The sequence below is a fragment of the Erpetoichthys calabaricus genome, chromosome 2 (genome assembly GCF_900747795.2).
Source record: "Erpetoichthys calabaricus chromosome 2, fErpCal1.3, whole genome shotgun sequence".
Lineage (NCBI taxonomy): Eukaryota > Metazoa > Chordata > Cladistia > Polypteriformes > Polypteridae > Erpetoichthys > Erpetoichthys calabaricus.
In genome coordinates this window covers 340,798,309-340,813,188 of record NC_041395.2, presented here as the reverse complement: position 1 = coordinate 340,813,188, position 14,880 = coordinate 340,798,309, and the positions used below count along the sequence as shown (strand labels likewise).

The 14,880-nt window shown below is 40.1% G+C and overlaps 2 protein-coding genes and 1 long non-coding RNA gene across 8 annotated transcripts in view; 1 reads left to right on the top strand and 2 right to left on the bottom strand.

Annotated features, from left to right (window-relative positions):
- The window catches only part of LOC114647356 (uncharacterized), a 289,364-nt gene that overhangs the window by 126,218 nt on the left and 148,266 nt on the right, over positions 1–14,880 (top strand). For 2 of the 4 annotated variants that reach the window (XM_051923416.1, XM_051923415.1), the window contains exons 7-8: positions 2,440–2,864; positions 14,370–14,511. In XM_051923416.1, the coding sequence (XP_051779376.1) occupies positions 2,440–2,864; positions 14,370–14,511 (567 nt within the window). The remainder of the gene's footprint in view (positions 1–2,439; positions 2,865–14,369; positions 14,512–14,880) is intronic. The other 2 variants (XM_051923418.1, XM_051923417.1) reach the window with 2 other exon arrangements.
- The window catches only part of LOC114647358 (probable pancreatic secretory proteinase inhibitor), a 161,537-nt gene that overhangs the window by 76,947 nt on the left and 69,710 nt on the right, over positions 1–14,880 (bottom strand). The window lies entirely within an intron of this gene.
- On the bottom strand, positions 2,282–2,686 carry LOC127526769 (uncharacterized). Its single transcript, XR_007934203.1, has 3 exons — positions 2,632–2,686; positions 2,503–2,565; positions 2,282–2,442 (listed from the first exon to the last, which is right to left on the bottom strand). It is a non-coding gene; the product is annotated as an uncharacterized LOC127526769 (long non-coding RNA).

Below are 14,880 nucleotides of genomic sequence, written 5' to 3'. Positions count from 1 at the left end.
TCCCACAAAACTGCCCAACCACCTACTCACTGCTGGCTTATGACCCTGATGGTGACCGCGTGAGATGCAGATATGGACAATCAGTCAATAGTGAGTGCTACACCTGTGCTCAACCAGCTGGCTTTGGACTAAATGAGGTAAGAGGGCTGAAGGAAATTGGAAAATAAATAAATATACAGAGAAAGAAACAAATAAATGAATATGACCCCCAGGGAGTGATAACTTCAGGAATAGACGAGGTTTAGTGGTGGGAAATGCACTTTGGAAAAGCCATTCTGCAAACAGTATCACCATAAAGCCAAAATAGCATAGTAACTACAACAACAAGAAAATGTTTGTTTAGTTAAACCTACAAAATATAATTCATATGGTAAGAAGTGCAGTGATCTCCACTCAGATAGCTCTACTTAGCATTGTTGACTCATTACAGTAGGCTACAGCTAGCAGCTCTGTCCTCATCCTGCTAGATCTCTTCACTGCCATTGACAGTCCTGAAATTCAATGTTTAGGAATTTCCCCAGTGCACAGTGAACATCCTTACATCCTTCACATCTTCTACAACTCTGTGTGCTGGGATGGTATTATCACATCAAGAGAGGCCCACCGAATCAACAAGCTAATTAAAAGGGCAGACTCAGTTATGCAACACACTTTGAATCTCCTGGAGGTAGAAAAGGAGGAGAGAATGAAGACAAAACTGAATGCCATTATGAACAATGCTGCATGTCCTCACTCTGATACATCAACATAGAGGACTTTCAGCCAATGCATCATCCAGCAGCAGCATTTCAAGAGGGTCCTTTATACCAACAGCAATACTCCTTTAAAGTGCCTCACTGAGACTGTGACAGCTAAGTTAGACATTTTCTTTCTTTTTCATTTTGTTGCTTTTTAGTCATTCTGGTGTGTGCTCAGACCATAATGTGTGTACATTTATATTTTTTATATATGTATATATATTTATATTTTATTGTAATATTTTTGACCTGGAGACAAAAAGTGCTATCTATCTATCTATCTATCTATCTATCTATCTATCTATCTATCTATCTATCTATCTATCTATCTATCTATCTATCTATCTATAAAAGCAGCTGGTGTGAATTTTTCAACTCATTTTTACCATTGTGACATTTGTGAGCATTGCTCCAGTATTTCCAATTCCCATACCCCCAACCCCACCCCTGACTCCAGCCCCCATGGGAATATATAAAAGTTAGGATATTAAACACATTAATGTCAAATTACTGACATGGTGCTTCAAAATGCGCAATGTGCCTTTTTGAATTTTGGACACTAGATGGCGCTCACGACTATCTATATAGCTATGTTATAAGTAGAGAAAAGCCAAGCAAAATGACACCTTTTATTGGCTAACTAAAAAGATTACAATATGCAAGCTTTCGAGGCAACTCAGGCCCCTTCTTCAGGCAAGATATAATCTATGTTAAGTGAAATTTGGAACTTAAAATTGCAATATTATGTAATTCTTAAGGTTCATATTTAACTTTTTTGTTTAATTATTTTGAAAGTGCTGTCTGAAGCGATCACCTTGCCACCTCAGTCCATGTGCTGGTCAAGCCTGGCAGGTGTTGGTGGGGAGACATGACATGATATTTGGTGGGAGCAAAATTACCCCTATGGAGCTAGAGCATGATCTGAGTGTCTGTGCATCATGAAAAGTGGTTTTCCTGTGTGATGCTCGCAGATATTGCATATCTGTGTATGATAAATATTCTCTGTTTAAGGCAGGCATATCCTAAGTAACAGCACTCTCAATTATTTATTTATTGTGTATTCCATATTACCAGAATAAGGTTTTGGTGTTTAGCCAATACTGACGCTGTAACGCAACCCTCGATTATAACTGAATATGTCACACACACTGATCAGACTGTTTGACATGTCTGTAAATTACCAAATATAGTGGGCAACTTGAGTTAGGGGGTTTACTGTGTGAGAGTACAGATCTGTAATCTGGCCATCTGATAATGAAGAATAGAATCCATTAGTTCTCAACACCATGCCTGATCTAGGTTATGGAGAACATGCTCCTAACACCTGACTGCATTCTACAAACTGCACATTGTATGAAGCTGTTATAGGTGAACTGTGTTCTTTGTTTTTTATTTTTCAGATTTCTTGCGAACTTTCTTACTATGGCTCACAAACTGGGGTGTACATGTTTGAACTTGTCATGGAAGATTTTCCGCAGTGGTACATTCAGTTACAATACGCTGATGGCTCATCAGTGGGCAAAGCCCCCCTTTACTTAGTCATGAGAAGTTCAGCAAGTCCTTATAAAACAACCTCAAACAACTGGGGGGGGTGGAATGGACAATCCACAACAGCAGCTCCTTCCACATCAACTCCAAGCACCTGGTGGTGGTCAACAACTGTGGGAACAACAACAGCAGATCCTTCCACAACAACTACCAGCAACTGGTGGTGGTGGAATGGACAATCCACAACAACAGCTCCTTATACAACAGCTCCAACCACCTGGTGGTGGTCAACAACTGTGGAAACAACAACAGCAGATCCTTCCACAACAACTACCAGCAACTGGTGGTGGTGGTGGTGGAATGGACAATCCACAACAACAGCTCCTTATACAACAGCTCCAACCACCTGGTGGTGGTCAACAACTGTGGAAACAACAACAGCAGATCCTTCCACAACAACTACCAGCAACTGGTGGTGGTGGTGGTGGAATGGACAATCCACAACAACAGCTCCTTATACAACAGCTCCAACCACTTATACGACTAGCCAAACATCCCAAACATCAACATACTTACCATACACACAACCTGCAAACCAAGACCCACTAAGTAAAATACCCGTCCAGTTCCTTGTGGAAGGTCAGTCAATTTTTCTATTGACTCAGTTTCAGTTTTATTTAATTGCTTGTGTAGTTTATCTAAACTTGAAAAGAAATGCATATATTCAAACTAAAAGTATAAATAGCGGTTTTATTTTAGCATCATACATTCAAAAATGAGTATGTGGATATAGTATCATGGTGAAATCCAAACAGACACAAAATCAAAAGCTAGTAAACTTGGAGGTGCAGTGCAATCAAACCATAGCACACCCTGCTCCATGACATAACAGAGAGTCACATTTGGGTGGCAGTGATGATTATGTTAGATTTGGCCGACGTCTTAATCCAAGTCTACTATGACCGACAAAGTTAAATACTTTAAAAGTAAAAAGGGCTTGAAACTCAGGTTCATGAAAACAGGCCTCAAAACTAAAAGTAGATGTGGCTGTGAAACTCAAAAATCAGGCCTATGGCCTGCACGCACAATAAAGGCCAAGTCTATTATTTCTGAAAAGGAAGATGGGTACTGTAAATCTCAGGCCCAAGTGAGATGATAGGATAATCTTTAGGATAAATTTTATTAATAAACAAGAAAAAAATATATATATCAAAGACTTTACAAAACAAAATGTTACCTTCTATTGGGTGACTCAGAATTGAACAACATCAAAAATAGTGTTTTTGCATCCAAGCTTTTAGATAAATCCTCCAAGTTCTATCTAAAAATACAAATAATTCTTCCATGAAGAATCATGCAATTTATTGCAGTTACAGAAAGGTAATTAGGTTAAGGACCTGCTTTCTCTCCATTTGGGCCTCCAAGTTTTGATTTGCTGTTGCTCTTTTTTGACATATTTTGGCTGTAAACTTGGCTCTTCTTCTTTCGTATTTCCCCTTATGCTCTTTGTCACCCAGTTCTCATTAAATTTTGCCTTGTTCTTTAATAACCTTTTTTTTTCATTACATGTCTAGCACTTAGTGGCTCTCTTCACAGGTTGTAAAGCTGCTACAGTGCCCTGCATATTGTTTGGGACAAAGACACATTTTTGTTGATTTACCTCCTCTGATCCACAGTTTAAAATTACAAATCAAACAATTCACATGATTAAAGTGTATGTTGCAAACTTTCATTTAAAGGGATCTGCAGACATTTTGGTCACGCAACACTTTTCTGCATAATCCCATAATGTTTGTGACACAGCAATGGCAGGTCTATTAAAGCCAGTGTCATATTTAGGACTTCGTCACATATCCCTCACATATAGTGATTGCTTGAAGTGTGCGATTCATAGACATCAGGAGGGGCTGAGGGTCTGCTCTGGTGATACTCTGCCAAGCCATCTTCAGCTACTGCTTGTTTTGGGGGGCTTGTCCCCTTAAGTTTTCTCTTCAGCAAATGAAAGGCCTGATCATCCATCCATCCATCCATTATCCCACCCGCTATATCCTTACTACAGGGTCACGGGGGTCTGCTGGAGCCAATCCCAGCCAACACAGGGCACAAGGCAGGAAACAAACCCCAGGCAGGGCGCCAGCCCACCGCAGGGCACACACACACCCACACATCAAGCACACACTAGGGACAATTTAGAATCGCCAATGCACCTAACCTGCATGCCTGTGGACTGTGGGAGGAAACAAGGCCTAATCAATTGGACTTAAATTAGTGGCCGAGTTGGCCATTCAAGGTTTTTTTATTTTTTAGCTTTGAAAAGTCCTGTGTTGCTTCAGCAGTATGTTTGGATCATTATCTTGTTGAAAGATATAAATGTCTCCAATGAATTTGGAGGCAGATCAGATGTTTAGATAGATAGATAGATAGATAGATAGATAGATAGATAGATAGATAGATAGATAGATAGATAGATAGATAGATAGATAGATAGATAGATAGATAGATAGATAGATAGATAGATAGCAGCAGCATTCTTTTTGTTGCCAATAGATGGCAGCACCTGCCCTGCATTCCAAAATGGCGGGGAGACGGTTGTCAGTCGAACAGGTGCATAATTAGATCTGGACCACCCTGTAGAAACCAGATTGCAATAAACTGCGACTGTGGCCTACACGAAGACAGCCTGGCAGAAAAGCCTGACGCACATTCTTGGCAAACTGGCAGCCACAGCATGCAGCAAAAGATGTTTTATGTTAATTTCTGTGTGAAACCGTTGCTTTTCAGAAATGATGTTTTTTGGAAAGAAAATTCAGCCCTCAAAGAGTTAAAGAGTGATAACAATGCAGGTATACAGACAGACAATAACTTTGTATAATGTTAACGTTTACCCCCCCCGGTTGGAATTGAAGAGTCGCATAGTGTGGGGGAGGAATGATCTCCTCAGTCTGTCAGTGGAGCAGGACGGTGACAGCAGTCTGTCGCTGAAGCTGCTCCTCTGTCTGGAGATGATCCTGTTCAGTGGATTCTCCATGATTGACAGGAGTCTGACAGGAGCGCCCGTCGCTCTGCCATAGATGTCAAACTGTCCAGCTCCGTGCCTACAATAGAGCCTGCCTTCCTCACCAGTTTGTCCAGGCGTGAGGCGTCCCTCTTCTTTATGCTGCCTCCCCAGCACACCATCGCGTAGAAGAGGGCGCTCGCCACAACCGTCTGATAGAACATCTGCAGCATCTTATTGCAGATGTTGAAGGATGCCAACCTTCTAAGGAAGTATAGTTAGCTCTGTCCTTTCTTACACAGAGCATCAGCATTGGCAGTCCAGTCCAATTCATCACCCAGGTGCCCTCCCAGGTATTTATACATCTGCACCCTCTGCACACAGTCACCTCTGATGATCACGAGAGTCCATGAGGGGCCTGGTCCTCCTAAAATCCACCACCAGTTCCTTGGTTTTGCTGGTGTTCATGTGTAGGTGGTTTAACACTAGAATTACCAGAGCCTACGAAAAAACTCGTATATCCGGCCCACCTTAAATCGCTTCTTAAATCCGTTCACACCTCTCCGCCAGCATCCTTTGTCCTCTAAATGTGCTGATAAAAGACAAGCTGCCAGCAGCCGGCTATTCCATCCCCCCACCGACTTAGAACGTGAGCGAAGTTTTCCCAGCTCACGCATTGATTGTTTACCTGGGAGTGAAGTGGAGTTGTACAGTGGAAATAAGACATCATTATTCTAAAGTAATCTGTGTAAACACATTGTAAAAACAGAAACTTTTTCATATTTTAGTAATAAATGTTACAAAATGTAGTAGGCATAAACTATAGAATATATAAAGCCCGAGTTCCAAAGATCAAATAAACACTTTCACAAAAGCTTCAAAAATGATTCAACAGTTTCTGTGGTGTAGCGTGTTAAGATTTGCCTCTTAGCACAGAGCAGCTTTTCCTTGCCTCACAGACCTGAGTTCGAATCCCCGCTGGGGATGAAGTGTTGCTTTTTTTTTCTTTTCTTTTAAACCTCAAACGGACATAAAATTTATACATTGGTATGCACTGTCAGTTACTGAGATCGTTATATTTTCGTGTGGGATGCTCCTTTTCAAAATTTTTTTTAACAATTGAGACTGCAATTAACAGGAACAACTGTCCTTATAACTTATTTTTAAGATCCATAACACACAGACAGACAGAGCACTGCGTAATAGAGAGACAGACAGGCAGAGAAGTCACTAGATATATAAATAAACAGGGAAGCCACGTGTACTGAAAGAAAAAAAGAACATGTGCGTTGTCCCTGACTCTCTAAGTAAGATCGGGGGAGGGGTGATGTTAGAGCGCCTGCGCTTATTCAGTGCAGCAAGGACAACGCACATGTTCTTTTTTTCTTTCAGTACACGTGGCTTCCCTGTTTATTTATATATCTAGTGACTTCTCTGCCTGTCTGTCTCTCTATTACGCAGTGCTCTGTCTGTCTGTGTGTTATGGATCTTAAAAATAAGTTATAAGGACAGTTGTTCCTGTTAATTGCAGTCTCAATTGTTAAAAAAATATTTGAAAAGGAGCATCCCACATGAAAATATAACGATCTCAGTAACTGACAGTGCATACCAATGTATAAATTTTATGTCCGTTTGAGGTTTAAAAGAAAAGAAAAAAAAAAGCAACACTTCATCCCCAGCGGGGATTCGAACTCAGGTCTGTGAGGCAAGGAAAAGCTGCTCTGCACTAAGAAGCAAATCTTAACACGCTACGCCACAGAAGCTGTTGAATCATTCTTGAAGCTTTTGTGAAAGTGTTTATTTGATCTTTGGAACTCGGGCTTTATATATTCTATAGTTTATGCCTACTACATTTTGTAACATTTATTACTAAAATATGAAAAAGTTTCCGTTTTAACAATGTGTTTACATAGATTACTTTAGAATAATGATCTGTTACTTCCACTGTAAAACTCCACTTCACTCCCACATAATCAATCAAGACGTGAGCTGGGAAAACTTCGCTCACGTTCTAAGTCGGTGGGGGGATGGAATAGCCGGCTGCTGGCAGCTCGTCTTTTATCAGCACATTTAGAGGACAAAGGATGCTGGCGGAGAGGTGTGAACGGATTTAAGAAGCGATTTAAGGTGGGCCGGATATATGAGTTTTTTCGTAGGCTCTGGTAATTCTAGTGTTAAGTCGCACCATTTCACAAAGTCCTTGATTCCACACACATCAGAATTCATTGTGCCACTGTGGTCAGCAGTTACATCTTCAATGAACAGAAGTGTGCCAGGACCTGTGGCAGCCATACATGCACAAGACATAACACCCCCAGCACCCTGTTTAACAGATGAGGTGGACATAAACCCAGCATATGCAAACTTAAGAAGAACATGTTCATAATAAATAAAACTTTACAACCAATAACCCCCCTCCTGAACACACTGACTTAGCCCCCCCCCCCCCACACACCACCCCCGCCCACCACCCCCATGTAATTTTTGCTATATATTGTCTTTGATTCTTGTAAGTCTAAGCATTATCCTCAGATGAAGGCCCCTGGCAGGAGCTGAAAGCTCAGGAATAAAAACTACTTTATGATACGTGATTCATTTTCTCCCTTTGTGGATCCCCAGCTGCAAATATGCAAACTGTATCACAGACCTTCTCTTCCATATATATATATATATATATATATATATATATATATATATATGAGGGCACCGTGGCGGATGTTAGCAGATTGCTGGCCAACCACAAGCGTTACCTGGTAGGTAACCACCCATACAATCAGATTGTGACACAGACTACGAATGCCGTGAATATATATATATATATATATATATATATATATATATATATATATATATATATATATATATATATATAAAGAGAAAGAGAGAGTTGGATAAAAAAGTTTAGCAGATTCAATGGTTACCCCATGTAATTGCTGTTGGCAAAAAAATGATAAGATGAAACCACACAGGGGTGCAAAATGATGTTAATAATAATTCTTTGCATTTATATAACGCTTTTCTCACTACTCAAAGCGCTCAGCAATTGCAGGTTAAGGGCCTTGCTCAAGGGCCCAACAGAACAGAGTCCCTATTGGCATTTACGGGATTCGAACCAGCTACTTTCCGATTGCCAGTGCAGATCCTTAGCCTCAGAGACACCACTCCGCCAGATTAAAACATTGAGAGCACTCTGCCTTCTTCAATGTCAGTTCCAAACTGAATGCTAACTTCCTGTGCCTTTGAAATTTAAGTGTCGGCTCCCCCAGATGAGGCCCAGGTTTTTGGAGGAAATAGAATTGGGTCACGAGTCCTCCACTGTTCAAGCCTCAGCACTGCAAGCAAAAGAGAAGATGTGGTTAGCAACAGTGTCCCATCTGTGCTCGGGATGATATCATTACCTTTTGGAGAGCCCTAAAGATGTCCCCCTGAGCATGCATGTATGACACTTTATATATAATATAACATGGCTGGGAAAGCAGACTATTGTAGGTAAGCAAAGAGTTGTGCTAACAGAAAGGATGCAGCATTTTAAGTGAAAAACATAGAGCCGGCATTGGCAAAATTGAAAGTAAATATGGCTACTATCAGACTTGCTTTTAAATTGGCTCTGGCAATGGAGTAGGAGCTCTGTCCTACAGATAAGCAGGTCAAACACATTCCTTGGTTTGGCCCCGTTTAATATCATTGGTGCCATAGGGGTGGAGTCTACTCAGAGACTTGTGGGCTGAGGTAGGCATCATCCTTTGGCGGAGAAACGAAACAATACAGTTAGCGTCAGCACCCCCTCTGGACATGGAGGTGGAATTGCTTATCTCACCAGAGCCAGGAAGGTGGTCCCGAGGGGCACCTGCATGACTATATTGCAGGTCCAGTCACACCTATTCACACCAAACTGACTCTTTCCAGTTTATCTAACCTGCATGTCTATTGGAATTTAGAAGGAAATCCCACACAGTCAGAGACAGTGAAAAATATTCAAACTCCACATGGATAACAACTGAGCGCAGGATTTGATCCCTTGACTGTAGCTCTTGGAGTGGAAGTTCTAATTACTGTTTAGTTCTCCTGGATGTTTTTAGAACATTAGAACAATCTGGACAAGAACAGGCCATTCAGGCCAACAAAGCTTGCCAGTCCTATCCACTTAATTCTTCCAAAATAACATCGAGTTGAGTTTTGAAGGCCCATAAGCCTTACTGTCTACCACACTACTTGGTCACTTAGTCTGTGTGTCTGTATTACTGTGTGTAATGAACAGCTTGCTAATGTTTGTGTGAAATTTCCCCTTAACAAGTTTCCAGCTGTGTCCCTGTGTTCTTGATGAACTAATTTTAAAGTCACATTTCAATCCACTGGACTAATTCTCTTCATATGAAACATTTCAGTCAAGTCTCCTCCTAAACTCATCCCCTGTAGCCCCGGAATCACCTAGTCACTCTTCTCTGAACTGTGTTCTGCAGCACTGCTTTTGTAGCCTAGAGACCAAAACTGCACCCAGTACTCCAGCTGAGGTCTCACCAGTGTGCAGGAGCGGACTGGGTCTCAAAACCCGCCCGGGCATCCTACAACGAATGAGGTGACTGACGAGGTCAACCCACTCGGCCCATTATTCATTGTAATTTTCTTAAAATTTGTGATGAGTACTCGGCTCGCTACTTGCTATGAGCCTATGATATGAACTCAATCTAAACTTTTGCCAAACTTAATCTGTACACTGTTGTTTAGACACAACTTAAAATTTGATGACATGCTTAGAAATAAAGTTTAATGAAAAATAAAAATTTAGTAACACGGCTTATATGTTATTTGAGTACATGTCAAATGTCAATGTCATGTCCAAGTGCCAGTACCCTAGTAGGCTAGTAGCTTATGCAGTTCACTGCTTTTAGCAGCCACATCATCAACAATATTGTTAGTGTCAAGTTTGGCTAGGACACTTTTCTCCACCTAAAGCAAAGTAAGTGATTACAGGTATGAAACAATTATTTTCAACTCCATAATCAAACTGCTCATTTACAATGGAATAAATTATAACCGAGGTTATAATGAAAACCTCACATGATTGAAATGTTCCATTAAATTAATGGTAAACTATAAATGTTCTGTCCTAATATGAAAAATTCCTATCCTGTGCTTTACGACTTTTTTCAACATACTAATAATCACTGCTGAAAACCACTAATTATCGCTCACACCGATAACCAGAGAACAATAAAATGCATAATACATACTCTAAACTAATTATTAGTACGGAAGAATTTAAATACTAGATATGAGGTAAAGTAAATTGCAATAATGTATATGCTAACTGAAATGTAGTGGTATCGAAACAGAAACTGGAAAAAGGCAGTATTGACCAAATTTTTCACTGCAACATTGTGTACTGACAACTAAAACAACTTGATGACGTAATACGGTATATTATATAGGACTTTGTAAATCACAGTACCACACAGATAATGTTTAGTAGTTTAGAAAATTATTTTTAATGTCAAACAGTAACCAGTACATAAAACTGATTTCATGAAACAGCCAGCCCATGACCAGACCAGAGTGCGCAGCCCACCGGGCATTGCCCAAATGCCCTAATGGCCAGTCAGCCCCTTCCAGTGTATTGTAAAGATTGAGCAGAACCTCCTTGGACTTGTACCACTATGACTCCTAAATCCTCCTCATAAGATGTACTTTCGATTTTCAGACCTCCCATTGTGCATTTAGACCTAACATTTTTCCTTCCTACATGTAACACATTATATTTACTGACATTAAATTTTATCTGCAACAAATCTGCCCAAGCCTGTCTGCTGTTCAAGTCCCTCAGTAATTATTCAATGGATTCTCGATGATCTGCCAATCCACATACCTTGGCATCATCTGCAAACTTAACCACATTGTTGATTATATTCCTATCCAAATCATTTATGCATACTAAAAGTAGCAGTGGCCCTACCACTGATCCCTGCTGAACACCATTGTTAACGTCAATCAGTTCTGATAGGGTTCCTTACCCTATCCTTATCTAATGCATTCTGAAAGTCCAGATAAATAATATCATATGTTCTACTTGGATCACATCCTTTATTTGCTTCCTTGTAAAATTCCAGCATGTTAGTAAAACACAACCACCGTCGTCTCAACCCTTGCTGACTCTTCAGTAAAATTCCTGTTCTTGCCATGTGTTGCTTAGTCTTTATCTTTATCTTTAATAATTCCTTCCATTAATTTTTCTGTGATGCACGTTGAGGATACTGACCTATAGTTGCTTAGATCTGCCTGGTCACCCTGTTTATATAACGGGATTATATTTTACATTTTCCATTACTTTTGAATTTCACCAGTGCACAATGAGTTCCTAAAAATATGTCAAGGGTAGATATCTTTACTTGCTAAGCTACTTAAGAACTCGAGGGTAAGTATTGAATTATCTAATCCTGGGGGGTATTTTTCGTACATGGATTAGTCGTTTAGCCGGATGTAATTGTTGACGATTTGGCCTGATCCTGGATCTGTCGGTTTTTTGAAACAATTGCTGGATGTGTTGTCATAGCAACACATCCTCATCCTCAAAGCTGCTTGGAGCAGGTTTGTTCTACGTAAACAAGGATTAGTTTACACACGTGATCAGTGACGGTGCGTGGAAGTCATCCAGTCATGGCTTCGCCGTTCATGAATGAGCGATCAATTGTTATCGGTGCGCAAATTATACGAAGAGAATTTCATATAGAGAGGGTTTTGCGCGATCAGCAAGATCCTGGTGGAAATTCTTTTTGAAAGATACCACTTTAGCCGAGGGGGAATATTGTACCTCAAAGATTTATTACCACCTTATATTCGAAGTCAAACTAGGCGAAGTTGGGCTCTCACAACCACACAGACAGTATGCATTGCTTTGAGGTTTTTTACAAGCGGCACTTTTTTATATACTGTAGGTGATGCAGAAAATCTAACTAAAAGTGCAGTTTGCCAAGCAATCCGTAAAGTCTGTTTGGCTCTGAAATATTTCCTTCGGGTTTTCATTGTGTTTCCTGGACACCTGCGTGTGCAGACAATAAAAGAAGTATTTGATGCCATTGCAGGTAGGTAATACACAGGTGAAAACACCCACAGTTCCATGAAGAATCTCACAATCAGCCTAACATTCTCATTACCCAGGATTTCCAAATGTGATTGGGGCACATGGGACTGATCAGAGTGGAGTTTGATCAAACATTATTTGGAAAATGTACCTCTCCTCCTGATGAATAATCAGAAACAGTGTCTTCATCAAATATTTGACCTTCGTCAATATCTCATTGGTCAGACACAGGTTCAAGGGATATGACATTCCCTGCAACTGACCCAACAAAAAAGAGGGCTATATGGAACATACCTATGGCACACATGGAGGACAAATATATGCAATGACCATCCTTTACCTGAAATGAAGTGACCACTGCATCCTGCCACTGGTTCTGAGGACGAGCTTCCCCCTGGAATGCCCTCAGAAACAGGGCGATGGGCATTTTGCTGGAGAGCCAACTCTTCTGCAGGGGTTAGGTCTGGACCGCGTGGACCTCCACCTGTTTTTTGCTTGTCTGCCTTCTTATTAGCTTTAAAATTAATGTTTTTTATATTATATATGATTATTTATGTCAACAATTCTTTAGTTATATACCAATATTTACCAGTTTGAAGTATATTCTTGTACTTCACTTTAACCTGTTCCCATTTTCTCCTTGTGCGCACATTTGATCTGGAATTATAACATATTAAATAATAATTAATCTGACACATAGGAAATGAAACGCTGCATTCAGTAAGTACAATGCACACTACTTAGCGGTTAATTTGTCGGCCACTTTTTGCCAGCCGTTTTTTCTGGTTTGGGCTGCTTTTGCAGTGTTACCCCTTGTGCATATTAAATCTTGAAATTCTTCATGTCCTTCGAATAAAAGGTCTTGCGCCGCGTGTGTGGAAAAAAAAATGCGCCCGTTCTTTCGTCATTTTGTTACAGCCTATCAAAGACTTGCTGATCATGTTTTCTAGACTCAATATATATGGGCTTTTCACTCAGCATGGGCGCGCGCATTCATCTCGTATGATTAGATCCAGCTAGACTAATCTAATACATGGCTGCGTTTGAAAAACCGACCTATCCCGGATGAGTGTCACCGGCATTAACTTATCCAAGATGAGGCACCTGATCTCAGATGATTTAAGCAATGTACGAAAAATTACCCCCTGGTAGCACTGGTTGATATCCTGGTATAGTTTGCAAAAAAAAAACAAAAACTGTTGAATCAAAAAATAGGCTGTGATCTCTTGAGCTGTGGGCTACGAACAGATGTATGACCATATCTCAATCAGCAGAACCAAGAACATGTTAATTAAAAACCATAGGAGGGCTTGAAGTGATATCTTACTGAAATAGGGCCTAGATGACAAAGGGAAAGTTTCAGTTGAGCAGCTCCTCTCCCCTCTACAATTTCTAAATCACTCAGGACCTCCTTAGTAGTCCCTGTTATTACTGGGAGTTTATCTACATCCTAACATGTGAAAACCACAGAAAAATGTGATTTTAGATCATCTGCTATTTCATTGTCTGTATTTTTTAATTTCCCTTTACTATTCCTGATGCACCTCACCTCCTCTTTGATTGTTCTTGTACTACTAAAATACTGAAAATCTCTTTGGGTCATCTTTCTCCGTACCTATTATATTAAGCCCTAAATGCCTTTATTATCCTTTTTAATAGTTGCCCTCATTTTTTCATACGCCTTACGATTCACGTTGGAGTTACTAATCTTATACATCTTTTTTGTCTCTATCTTCCTTTGCAGTTTCATTTTCAACTTTTTATTAACCCACTGCAGAGTTTTAGTTTTTTTTTAATTTCCTACTAATTCCAAATTTAGGTATGTACGTGTCCAACATTATAAAGTATGTAAAATATTTTTAAACCATACTACTCCTCAACTTTCTCCACACTTAAAAGTTTATCCCAGTCCATCTCCTTAAACATTGCCACATCTGCTCAAAGTTTGCTGCCAAAGTTAAACTTAACACTTTTAGTCTTTGCATCTGCATTTTACATTTTTAGATTTGTCTTTTATCCAGGCACTATCCACTGAATTTTAATTTTGTTTCCTTCTTCTTTTTGTCTTTTCCAGTTATTTCTTCAGTGCCCAGCTGCAACTTTGGGGATTACAGGCCTCAGTATTTGAGCCCTACGCCTTACAACGGACAAATCCGAAAAGCGTTTGTCAATAGTCAGTTTCAGTTCACCATCAGAACACAGGCATCATATGCTGTGTAAGTTACTTGGACCTTTGTTCTTTTGTAACCATCAAAATAAAAAAATGTTTCATAGTGGACTACAGTGGTGGGTTGGCACCCTGCCCAGGATTGGTTCCTGCCTTGTGCCCTGTGTTGGCTGGGATTGGCTCCAGCAGACCCCCGTGACCCTGTGTTTGGATTCAGCGGGTTGGAAAATGGATGGATGGATGGATAGTGGACTACCACACCAGTCTATCTACTGTATATGATTTATAGCACCTTTTAGAATAAGTTCAATCAACATAAATAATAATAATAATAACACATTCTATTTATATTCTCTTTGCTTTCATTTTTTGTTGTTTAGCTGTTAGGCTTCCCTTCTGGATTGCTATACCAAATACC